At 55.8% G+C, this 12856-nt stretch overlaps 1 protein-coding gene across 7 annotated transcripts in view; it reads right to left on the bottom strand.

Annotated features, from left to right (window-relative positions):
• The window catches only part of CACNA1B (calcium voltage-gated channel subunit alpha1 B), a 126857-nt gene that overhangs the window by 49518 nt on the left and 64483 nt on the right, over nt 1-12856 (bottom strand). For all 7 annotated transcript variants that reach the window (XM_053918422.1, XM_053918416.1, XM_053918431.1 and 4 more), the window contains 2 exons: nt 1156-1282; nt 181-310 (listed from right to left, as the gene is read on the bottom strand). In XM_053918422.1, the coding sequence (XP_053774397.1) occupies nt 181-310; nt 1156-1282 (257 nt within the window). The remainder of the gene's footprint in view (nt 1-180; nt 311-1155; nt 1283-12856) is intronic.

Below are 12856 nucleotides of genomic sequence, written 5' to 3' on the forward strand. Positions count from 1 at the left end.
CGTTTCGGGGGCTCCGGGGCCCTGCAGACCTCAGGGCGGACAGCCCAGCAGCCAGGCGACCTCGGCCACGGCCCCGGCTCCCACCTCGGGCACCCTGCACCCTTCCTGTCCCTCCCTGTCCATGACGAGGGGCTGGACCCCGGCACTGCCCAGCCCTCCACGGCCGACAGAGGCACGCACGTTGTTCCTGGGCGAGTCTGTCCGCACGGGGTCCTCAGCGGCCAAGGCGATGCTGCTCAGGGCGATGACCACGAGGATGACCATCTCGAAGTACCGCATGGTCACGATGTAATGGCAGAAGCGGCGGAGCCTGGGGGACAAAGCGTGGCTCACCGGGCGCCCACAGATGGGCTGCCTGGGCCCGTCCTCGGTCCCACTGTGGCCTCTCCCGCAGGAGGCTGAGCTCTAAGTGTCGGGAGGCAGTGGCAGTCCTGAGAGGGCACCCCAGGAGGAGTGACGGATGGTGGCAGGACCCAGAGCAGGGGCAGCGCGCGGGCTGGCCGTGCACACACCAGGCTCCGTGGAGCTCAGCAGGACTGCACCTCCTGGGCACTGGGCACTGGGAGCAGGGTTCGGCAGGACAGCAGCACACAGTGCGGACATGAGCCAACGGCAGACGCTCAGATGCTGACACACGACACGACCCAGCAGAGGACGGTGGCCAGGGAGTCAGGGAAGGCCCCTCTGCCAGAACAGTGAGGCTGAACCCGGGCGACGAGAAGGAGCAGCCACGAGAGGAGCACGGGGAGGGCCGCCTGTCCTGCTTCTGCCCGGACGTGCACGGGGCCCCCTCTGCAGCCTGCCCCCCACCTGCCGTCCACGCCCCGCCCACTGGCCCCTGATGGCACATCCATCCCGGGAAGCAGCGTTGCCGGCCCTCTCTGCCTGGCCTCTCTCCTAACCAAAGTCACAGGCACACCGCTGCCCAGCTCTGCCCCAGGCTGCACGCCTCCCCTGCCCAATGGGCCCTCTGGCACCTAAACACTGGCAGGACTAACCAAGGCAGGCGCGTGACGAGTGGGTGAGACACACGGCAGCCGTGACAGGTAAACAGAGAGGACACTGGATGACGAGTGTGTGTGACACACCTAGCCACCGCAGGGGTCACGGGCATGTGGATCACGGGCAGGGGTGTGGGCAGGGAAGACGACTCACAGGTTGGTGGGGCTCAGGCAGAACATGGAGCTGTACGGGACAATGGGTCGGGGGCCACTCCTCATCACGTCATCGGCTTCCGCCTCCTTCTTCCCCTCTGCTTGGCTCTCCAGGTCCATGTTGCCACCTACAAGGACACAGGGCCACCAAGTTAGGGGTATGGCATATACACAGCCCACATCACACAGGTCACACAGACCCTGTCCCACCTCTAACCCGGCAGGTGGGGCAGGTGGAGGGGCCTGTCCGAGGACCCGCCCTGAAAGGGCGCGTGGCTGGGACACAGCTTCGCAGGACTCCCTCTAGCCATGGTCAGAGCACGAAGGGGCGGGCAACGGCCAGGATGGAGCCAGCCCCAGGGGCCCTCGGAGACCCCTCCGTGCACCACGTGTCACCAGGTCAGGGCGCCCTTGGCTGTGGACACCTCCGCCTCCACTAGGAGCCCTCACTCTAGATGCACTGAGGACACCGGAGCCCTCAGCCGCATGGACCAGGGCGGGCAGGGTGTCCTGCCCCCCGCCCCACCCCCCGCCCCTCGTTCTGGGTCAGGTTCGCCCTGGAGAAGAGACACCCCGTGGTTCCTCTGCCGGGACGCGGGTGCCCTGGACCACAGACACCCTCGGGAACCTGGTGGTCCCTCTCGTTGGCCAAGATCCCGGGGAAGGCCCTGCCGTGCCCGGCACGTCGGAGGAAGCCGGCTGGGAGGGTGCTGGCCTGCGGACGACCTGCACACGCTCTGCGCACACGCTGGCCCGCTCCCTCTCCGGGGGCCGTCCTGACCCTGCAGATCGCACTCCCCGGGGTTAAAATGGCCATGACTTCGGTCCCTTCCAGGTAGGGACTGTTCTCCGTGCACAGTATTTTCTCACAGCAGTCTTCCGTTTTAACGACACTGACGTCCATTTCCATTCTCGCTGGTGATGTTGTTCCCGAGAGCTCAGAAAGGCCGAAGACAGTCAGTGTGGGGACTGGGAACCAGCACCCCCTTGTGTCTCGCTGCTCCTTCTTGCAAGAGACATGGAGGCAACAAGGACATTACAAGGCCACAGAGGCGAGGGCGCTTGCCCCCGGCTCGCATGAAGTCCTGGCTCCAGGCCTCTGGCCTGGCAGCGGCCCCTCTGCGGTCCTGTGGGGCCGGGCTGGCCAATGAAGATGCCCAAGCTGACAGCCCCACCTGGGCTGTGCCTCCGCGCCAGCACCACCGAGCCCCCTGCCCGGGGCAAATCGGACCATCTCACGACATGAAGTCACAGCCCGCAAAGCATCTGCCCATTGATTCAATCTGGAAGACGCCTCACCTGAGGCCAGGCGCGCACGCGGAGACCCATGCTCGCCAAGGTGGCTCAGCCACACAACGTGGCGAACTGGGGACGGCTGAGCACGTAGGACCTGCGCGAGGCACCGCGCTGTGGGCGTCAGACGCGCCAGCGAGCAGTGGGAGAGAGGAGAGGAGGGGCCTGTGACGCAGCTGAAGAGACGCGGGGAGACTGCACGAAGACATCTGTGTCCCAGGCAGGCTGGAGCACAGCAAGGAGCACAGAGGTGACACCGAGATGACCGCGGTGGCCATCGCTGGGGGCGTCTCTGACAGCGGTTTCAGTCCCCTTCGCTACAGCTTAACAACCCAAAACTTTCCATAACCCCACCTTACCTTTAGCTTAAGAGTTTTATTATTTTACTATAATTTTAATCCTCACCTGAGGATAAGTTTATGGGTTTTAGAGAGAGAGAGAAACATCGACTGGCTGGCTTCTGTACACACCCTGACCAGGGATCGAACCCACGACATTTCCGTGCACGGGAGCCCCCTGGCCAGGGCAAGGATTTTATTATGTTAAAACCACCACGGCTTCTTAGACTCCTCTGCAAGAACAATAAAGCAAACCCAAGGACGAGCAAACTGGGGGAAAAGAACCACATGGACTCACTGAGGAGTTCAGTTGCACAAACGAAGCGGCACGGAGGCCCCAGCAGGGGTGGAGACGCATCTGAACCAGATTGGCAGCAAGCGCAAGGCGGGAGGTGGGGGGGGGGCGGACGGAGAAGGGGCAGAAGGTCAGAAGGAGCACAGGTGGACTCGGGCTACTGAAGAGCAGGAGGGACTTGGCAGGAGGCGTTAGGTCACTGAGGAGGAGACACTTGGCAGGATGGCGACAGAGGGCACCGAGACGAACAGCAGACACAGCCACTGAGAAGCAGCCTCGGGCCGACCTGGTTCCTGAGCTGGGTTCCCGGAAACGGCTCTCACGGGCGCATTAAGACACAGGCTGAACAGAGAAGTCACCCTGGGGGACACGGCCGAGAGTGCTGGGAGGGGAACCGAGCCGGAGCTCACTGTGAGGCGAGAAGCAAAGTGAGGCTTCATGTCCACCCGCTCCCCCCACGGGGCTCCAGCCAGCCCGGATGTGGTGCTAGAGCACTGAAAGGGTCGGCTCTGAAGACGAGCTGACGGCCAGGAGGCCGCGAGGCAGGAGCACCGGGGACGGGCGGTGGGGGGGCCTGCAGGGGAGCCAGGACACTGGTCAGGCCCCCTTGGAGGAAAGGTCCGTTCCAGGTCTGAGCAGGAAGGGACGTGAGGACTGGGAGCACGTCCTCCCGGATGAAAACCAGATGGCTGTCTGAGACGGCAGGGGCAGCTGAGGTCCCACAGGCCGGCCTGCAGGGGCTCCCACTGGCCGCCAAGGGGGCAATTTGAGCAGCAAGAGTGATGATGAGCTCCCAGGAATGACACACAGCGCAGACATTAAGATCCAAAGACTCATCATGCCTCTCCTCAGTCTCTCAGTCTCGTCACTCACCACTGAGAAAACCTACGCGTAAGTACAAGGGCAGAGTTAAGCTTGTCTCTTGCTTAATACAAGTGCGGACTGCACTTCAGAAGCGAGTCCTTCCTTACAGAAAAGGGCGAGGTAATACACATCGCACTGTGACGCCGGGTAGAATCTGGGCAACAGACATCGGTGCCTACAGAGCCGTGGAGGGACGGGTGGGGGCGGGGAACTGTTCACAGAGGACGGCCCGGCGCAGCCCGACCCATCTCAGCGTTGCCACGAGGGGGCTGGACCTGGTGTGGCCCAAGGCAGGGCAGCAGGGAGTGGGCACTGCTGCCCATGGTGCGCCCACAACAGCGCCACTGGGTTCCCATCAAGCCTCTGGCTCTGTGCCCAGCACATGGGTAGTGTGGCCTCCTAGGGACATGTGGCGCCATCTGGAGGTCACCGATGGGGCTACTGACACGCACAGGGTCAAGGCCAGGAATGGTGCCCAACTGTCCAGGTGCAGAGAGCGCCACCAACAGCCACACACCAGCCGTGGGGCAGCTCTGCAGGCCTGCTTCCAACCTGATGACAGGCCCAGAGACACTGAGGACAGAGGAAGCAGGAGATGACACCGAGCTCAGAATGTGGGGGACTCCACGGGACAGACACTGGTGCCCACGCAAGCGGTACACGCATGCGAGCTGGCCGGGATGCGGCAGTTCCTGGAGGACAGGCAACAGAAACGGATGGTCTGTCTCCCTTGTCTCCACTCCCGAGGTTTCGGTTTTCCGCTGTGAGGAGGGTGTACAAGCCACCACGCAGGGCAGAAGGGGCGGACGGGGCGCGGCCCAGGCCAGGGAAGCAGCAGGAGGCAGCAGGCGCGGAAGAGCCCAGTGTGTTGACGGACACTGACCGGAATGCCAAGCACAGTGAAACCACTTTTCACAAAAAATGGCAAAATAAAGATTTTCCAGGAAAACTGAGAGAATTTACCACTGTCAAACCTCACTAGAATAAATCAGAAAAGGTGTTCTTCAAGCAGTAGTAAAGAAAGGATGATATTAAATGCAATGAGAGATGCAATAACGACATCGATGGGAAATAACAGTTCTGAAAAAAACAATTAAACCCCCCCACACACACACACACAGAGCTCTGGCTGGTGGGGCTCAGTGGACTGAGTGCTGGCCTGTGAACCAAAGGATCGTGGGTTCGATTCCCAGTCAGGGCACATGTCTGGGTTGTGGGCCAGGTCCCCAGTAGGGGGCGTGTGAGAGGCAACCACACACTGATGTTTCTCTCCCTCTCTTTTTCCCTCCATTCTCTCTAAAAACAAATAAAATCTTTTTTAAAAAAACACATAAAGAAACCTCTAGCATTTGAAAATTCAAAATCATACTTACAAACAACTTATGGACTACACAGGAAGTCATAATAAAACTTGCCAAAAGATTTCAAATTAAAAAGTATGATGTCACAGACAACTGGCACCAAAAGCCTCGAGCAGAGCACTGAAGTGGAAAGGCCACGAGACTGTCCACCTCTGTGACCAGATGCCATGAGCTGAGCAGCCTCCTGGCAGGTCGGGGAGAGGGCACCACAGCGAAGTGACACCTGACCCAGAAGAAGGGATGCACAGCAGCGGTGGCAGAAGAGCAAACAAAGCTACAACAGCGGAGACTCAGAAGGCCAGAGACTGACACTGAGCCTACTTGAGGCACCCGACCCTTAGGGACAGAGGGTTCACGGAGGGAAGGGGCGCAGGAGGGAGCGGGGAGGGAATCAGAGACGTGACCATGGCCATGAGTTCTCATCCAGCAGCTGCAAGAGGAGGTTGGCTCCCCACTCACCTTCTCCCACGTCCTCCACGAACCACACAGCACGTACAGTCAGTCACCCACGGCCCACACTTACAGCCTCTGGTGACAAGAACACTGCAGATGTGAGCGCACAGGTAGGTGGGGACACAGAGCTGTGAGGTCTGCAGGACCCAGCAAGGAGGGCACGCAGAGGGAGGGGTGTTCAGCAGGCCCCCTGAGGGTGAGGCATGGCCCCACCCCAGGCGGAGAAATGCTGAGCCCCAGGGTGAGATCTGGCTGGTTGGAGTGCTGCTTGGGGGATGGGGAGTGGGAGAGGAGGGCTTGGAGAGCATGTGGGTCAGGAGGTGGAGCCCTGGAGGAGCCGCTGCGTCTGAGGGGCAAGGGGACACCAGAAACGCAGAGGAGCCCTTTGGTGGCCGAGTGATGGAGCGAAGCAGAGAAACGAGGGCAGAGGCCCAGGGCCCTCCAGAGACAGGGTCTTACCAGAGAATCAGGACCGGACAGACGCCCCTCCCAAGGCCTGACGGGTGCAGCAGACTGGATCTCGCTGCGCTCACCCAAGAGCCGAAGAGCGGCTGCTGAACCAGAGAGCCAGTGGGCCGCCCAAACCCCACCCCACGCTCCACACGGTCCCCGTCACTGCAGGGACACTCAACGCATCCCTTGCCACCAGACAGAGGGGCCGGCACCCACACAGAGCCTCCCCCGTAAGGAAATGAAGGAAATGGCACAGAAGGATGAAAACGTTTCAGGCAACGAAAATACTCCACGAAACCCTGCAACGCGCAGGAACGTGCGACGCAGCGCCCCCACTGGAAGCGGCTGTAACTGCGCGAGCAACTCCTAGTGAGGAGAACCACCCCAACCAGACTCCGGAGCTCAAACCGCCACGTGCGGACAGCCAGGGGATGCGGCGTGAGAGCTGGCCGCTCTCAGGAACTTAAGAGACAGAAAAATCATCCCAGAAACCACAAGGGGCGGAGAGGAGACGGATACGACCACAGCAGAGCAAGGGAGACAGAGGTCAACATGGATGGGCCACGAGAAAGAATCTGAGAGAAGGAAGGAACGAACTCGCGGAAGGTTCCGAGAGGAAGTCAGATACAAAACGGGCAGAGGAGACCCAACATCTGCAGAACTACGATGTGTGAAAAGCAAATATAAAACAATGTAACAGAGCTAACATTTACAACTAGAATCCCAGAAATTCTTCCTGAAATGCAGTAACACCCACCGATTTATTTTTAACCAAAGTGCCAATTCGCTGGATAAGGAGAGCCTTTCCCACACATAGTAATGGAATGAGCGGACATTGGGAGCGGGGGGAATGGTCTCACGCTGTGTACAAATAAACCCCTGGGCACCCCCACAAGGCAAACGTCAGCAGTGGAGGGAGGACAGCAGACTGGCCTGTAGCCCTGGGACCTGTGCGATCACAGCAGGGACATTTTCTTTCCTGGGATTTCTTTTACGCCTCACGTATTCTTGGTGCTGGACAGGCTACCAACCCAGAAATGCCAAAAGGCACAGATGGTTTTAAAATCCCAACGAAAGCCAGCATACCCCAACCACAGGACATGGTGAGGTGCAGCCCAGCAAGACAGGAAACGTGTGATAGAGAGTGAACCGCCCTCCCGCAGGCCAACACTGCAGACTCCGCGTCGGGGGGCTGAGGCTCGCCCCCCACAGCCTGTAATAATGAGGTGCCCACAGGGGTGGTATCACAGTGAGTCCAGTGGGGTTCTCTCACCCCACCCTCTGGTAAGAAGACCCCAACCCAGGCAACACCATAAAGGTCACGTGGGGAGCCTGGACTCTAATTACCACCCAGAAAGGACGAGGCAGCCAGCCCTTTACGGGCTAGAGAGAATCCTAGTGGAATGCCAGGATCTATACCAACACCCAGAAATAACGAGATCAACCCAGGCCCAGTCACCAGGGACCACGTGGGGGGCAGAAAAGACACTTCCACATCTCTCAGACGGGGGAGGCCCAGGGAGGAGCGGGAACTCCCACCCAGGTCCAGCTGGAACAAGGAGCTCACTCCCACTGGGTGTCAATGGAGGGAAACCTGAACTTCACCACCGTCCGTCAGTGAGACAGCGCCCTCCTCGCCCCTGCTGGAGAAGCGTCACATCAGACCAGCGAGGACCGAAGGCCGAAATGAGGCTCACAGGCTAATGACACAGCACCGACATGCCTGGGTCTCAGCAAGAATTCCCTCATCACACCAAGAGCCAGGGAAGTGCCCACTTCGATGAGAAAAGGCAATCGACAGTCGCCAAAGGATGCGGATGCTGGAAGCACCCGACAGCACTTTAGCGTGCCCATTGTAACAATGCTCGGACTACTGAAATCACATTGGAAACAAATGAAAAAAATCATCTCAGCAAAGAAACAGAAAACCTTAGCACAGAAATAGAAGGTATAAAGTTGAACCAAACAGAAATTTTATAACTGAAAAATACAATAACTGAAATTAAAACTCAGAAGATGGACTTAACAAGTGGACCAGGGCAAACGGAGGGGCCCGTGAACTGGGAGACGGAACAACAGAAATCACCCGATCCGAACAACGGGGGGGGGGGGGGGGCAGTGACAAAGCCGCAGGGACCTTTGTGACGGTAAAACAGACCCGCATGTCACCAGTCCTGAAAAGAGGAGAAAGAGGGCAGAGCTGAAGATGCATCAAAGACGTATGGATGGAGATATTCCAAATTTAGCAAAAAGACATAAACCTACAAATTCAAGACTCTGAGCACACCCCAAACAGGAAAAGCCTAAAGAAACTCATGCCAGCCTACATCAGAACCGAACTTCTGAAATACCAAGACAAAGCAGCAAGTCTGGAAGCAGCGAGAGAGAGAGACAGCTTACCTATGGGCAGAAAACAACTCAAACGACAGTGGATTTCTCATCAGAAACCACGCAGGTCAGAGGAAGAGGCGCAGGTGTGTTCGAGGGCTGAAAGAAAAACAGCTGCCAGCCCAGCGCTCCGCGCCGGCGCACCCTTCAGGACGAGGGGCAGAAGCCAGCGGCTCAGCCGCCTGCGGACCTGGCCTGAAAGAAGGACCAAGGAAGGCCCTTGAGCCAGAACACAGATTGAGAAAGAAGTGCTGGGGTTTCAGGAATAGAAGGAGTAACAATGCGGGAGAATGCAATCCACTCTCTTCTCCTCTCCAGTTTTCTAAATTCCCAGGTTGAAGCAAAAGGTAACGACACACACTGATGTGGCTCAAACTTCTGCAGAGGAAATAAGTAAGACAGTTGTACTGGGGGGGGAAGAAGAGAGGCAGTTTTCACACTTCACCCAAACTGGTAAGATGGTAACTCTGGTGTGCTGGACTAAGTTATCGTACAGCATAGTAACTAAAGAGATACACTCAAAAATACTACAGTTACATCAAAATGAATTCCAACAGATACACGAATAACCCAAGGAAGGCAGGAAAAAGAAGCCACGGGGGGGGGGGGAGAACAAAACAGAAAAAACACAACAGAAGACCTAAGCCATAACATACGTGATTACATTAAATATAAACGGTCCAAGTAGGCCAAATAAAAGACAGAGTTGACAGAGTGGATAGAAAACATGGCCCAACAGGAGACTAACTTTAAATAGCTACTTTGAAGGTAAAAAGGTGAAAAAGATAAACATAAAAATATCAATTAAAATAAAACAAGAGCGGCGTACACATATGTGAGGTAAAGGACACACCAGAGCAAAGAAAATTATCACGAGAGAGACACGTCACACAGTGGTTGCAGGGAGACACAATTCCAAATGTGTGTGTACCCAGAGCAGAGCTGCACAGGACGGGAGACACACACGCACAGCAGGGAGAGGAGAAACAGGTAAATCCACGTTTACAGCAGACCTGGGGGCGCCCCGGGGCACCCCCTCCTCCACAATGGATTGACTTGGACAGAAATCAGCATCCACGCAGAACTTGGCGACTCCATCCCCCCGACGGGGTCTGGCCTTCCGCCCCCACAGGGCACAGACTGAGACACGCCCCGCCGCAGGCGGTCACACAACCCTCGGCAGGTGGCAAAGACGTGGAGCCGAGTGTGCTCGCTGACTGCAGAGCAGTCACACTAGAAGTTGGTGACAGAAGAACCACCAGAGATGGAGCTCCAAATACTCGGAAACTGGACAACACACTTGTACATCGTCAATGTGTCAAACAGGAAGTCTTAATGGAAAGAACTTTTTAAGATTTACTTATTTATTTTTAGAGAGAGGGGAAGGGAAGGAAAGAGAGAGAGAAACATCGATGTGTGGTTGCCTCGCACACGCCCCCTACTGGGGACCTGGCCCACAACCCAGGCATGTGCCCTGACTGGCAATCGAACTGGCGACCCTTTGCTTCCCAGGCCGGTGCTGAATCCACTGAGCCACACAGCCAGGGCTTAATGGAAAAATTTTAAAGGGAATAAATGAAGATGAAAACCTAACGTCAAAATCCAGGGGGTGCGGGTAAAGCAGTGCTGGGAAGGAAACGGGCAGCTCTCAGGGCTGGCTCTGCCAAAGACGGAAGACAAACCAACAATCTCAGCTAAAAAAGAGCAAAATCAACCCAAAGCAAACAGAAAGAAGGAAAAATTAAACAGCAGAATTCAAATGCAATTGAAAACATAAAAACAAGAAAAAACCAGTGAAAAGATCCACGAGACCCACTAACTTCATGCAAGACCAACAAGGAACAAAGAGAGAAGGCGCGAGTCACCACAGCCAGGACTGTGAGAGAGCCTGCGGATCCCTAAGACAGCGACGCGCTCGGCGAAAACTGCAACCCCTCCCCCACACCAGCACTCCAGCGAAAGGGGCCGGCTCCTTCCAAAGCACAAGCTCCCGCCACCCGCCCAGTGTGAAGCAGACCGCGCAGCCCCATGGCCACCAGTGACAATGTGGGCTCCAAAAATCAGTGTTTCATTGGCAAATTCTACCAAACGTTTAAAGGAGAATTAACACCAATGCAACACAATCACTTCCAAAAAAAACAGGAGAAGAAACACCTTCCACTTCATATTATGAATTCAGTATTCTGATACCAAAAACAGGTAACGGCACGAGAAAGAAAACCACAGAGCGAGGTCCCTCACGGCCACACAGCAAAGTCCTCCACACAACGTTAGCGACCAGAACCCAGGAACCCACCAGGATAATTATGCACGACGAAGGCGGCGTCTACCCCAGGGAGGCGAGGCCAGCCGAGTAACCAAAAACCAACCAGTGTGCACCACCACACAGGGCGGGCAGAGCAGGCTGGCCGCTGTCTGCCGCCGTCCGCATGCAAAATAACTCAGTGATCAGTGAGCAGTAACACCAGGGCTGACTCTGCGTTTCTGGACTCACAACTGCAAACCCACTGCTGCCCGGCACTGCCCTGTCTCGCAGAGGAGAAAGCACGGTGGCACGCCGACGGCTGCAGGACACCGCTGGACCAAAGCCAACACTCACTCAGTACACAAACTCTCAGAAGGAAAGAAAAACAGGGGAATCTGATGACGCACATCTGCAGAAGAAGCCGAAAATGCTCCTGCCAAGATCCCACTTCAGGAGCAGCCGGGCCATCACTCCTCTGCACCCACCTCGCACTGGAGGCCGCCCCCAGGCTGGGAGGGAGGAAGGGGAGCGGAGGGCCTCCCTCTGCAGAGCCCCAGGAGGGAGCCCTCACACACCAAGAGGAAACACAACCCAAATCACCTGATCTCCTTAAAATCCGATGAGAATGAAAGCACCAGAGGTCAGAGTCTACAGGATGCAACTGATCGGGGATCAGAGGGAATTCATGTCGTTACACAATCATCTAATAAAAATCCAAGAGTGAAGTAAGCTAGTCTCCAACTGGAGAAGCCAGAAAACAAGGCAATAAAAAGGCAGCAGGGAAAGGTGAGGCTAAAGTTAGAAAGTAAAGAGTTAAAAAACAAAACCACAGTAGAATAAATTAAAACGCTGGTTTTTATAACAATCTACAAAATATAAAACTAACTAATTTAGTCAAGAAAAAAGGGAAGAACACAAAATACAGAGGATAAAAAAATGACAAAGGGGGAGAAGACACTGAACCAGAGAAAATTTTTTCAAATTAAGGTACTTCTTTGCGTAATTCCTCAATAACTGGTGTTGGCAAAACCAGACAGGCACATGTCCCCCAAATAAAATTTAACTACATTCTTACACCATACACAAAAACAAACTCAAAATGGGTTACAGACTTAAATGTTAGGCCCAAAACCATAAAACTCCCTGAAGAAAACATAGGCAGTAAACTCTCGAAAATTGTTCCTAGAAATATTTTTTTGGATATGTCTGTTTGAGCAAAAGAACAAAAGAAAAGATAAACAAATAGAACCATCAGACTAACAGCTTTGGCAGCAAAGAAAAGCATCAACAAAGCGAAGAAAAAGCCCACTGAACAGGTGAACACACTCACCAGTAAACACACTCACACTCACTTTCACTAGTCCTGTAAAGGGTTAATGCACAAAATTTATAAAAACTCATACAGTTGAACACCGAAAAAACCCAATTCATTAAAAAACGAGCGGGGGAGCTGACTGGACACTTCTCCTAAGAGGACATCAGATGGCCAACGGACACGAGAAAATGCCCCCTGTCACTAATCATCAGAGAGATGCAAGTTAAAACCTCGATGAGACCCCACCGCACCCCTGTGGGAACGGCTCCTGTCAGTAAATCAACCAACGGCAAACGCAGGCCAGGACGTGGTGCAGAGGGACGCTCCGGCTCCGGCACCGTCGGGGTCGCAAACTGCTGCAGCCCCGGGGGAAACCAGCGTGGAGTTTCCTCAACAGATCAAAAGTCAGAGCTGCCAAGCGGCCCAGCAGGTCCAGCCCCGGTGTTTGCCCGAGGAAAACGGGCACTGGCGTGAGGGGGTGTGCCCCCACTCCTGCCCACCCCCGTGCTCACTGCAGCCTCCTGTACAGTCGCAGGCGAGGGCGGCTGCCCAAGGGTCTGTCAGTCGGCGTGAGGATACAGAATCTGTGACGACAGGGAAGGGTCTTCACGGCACCGTGCGCAGTGAAAAGCGTCACACAGACACGCAGGCCGTACGGTCCCATCTACCCGTGGGATCTACAAAAACGAGGAATCGA

Source organism: Desmodus rotundus, chromosome 1, assembly GCF_022682495.2.
Source record: "Desmodus rotundus isolate HL8 chromosome 1, HLdesRot8A.1, whole genome shotgun sequence".
NCBI classification, from domain to species: domain Eukaryota; kingdom Metazoa; phylum Chordata; class Mammalia; order Chiroptera; family Phyllostomidae; genus Desmodus; species Desmodus rotundus.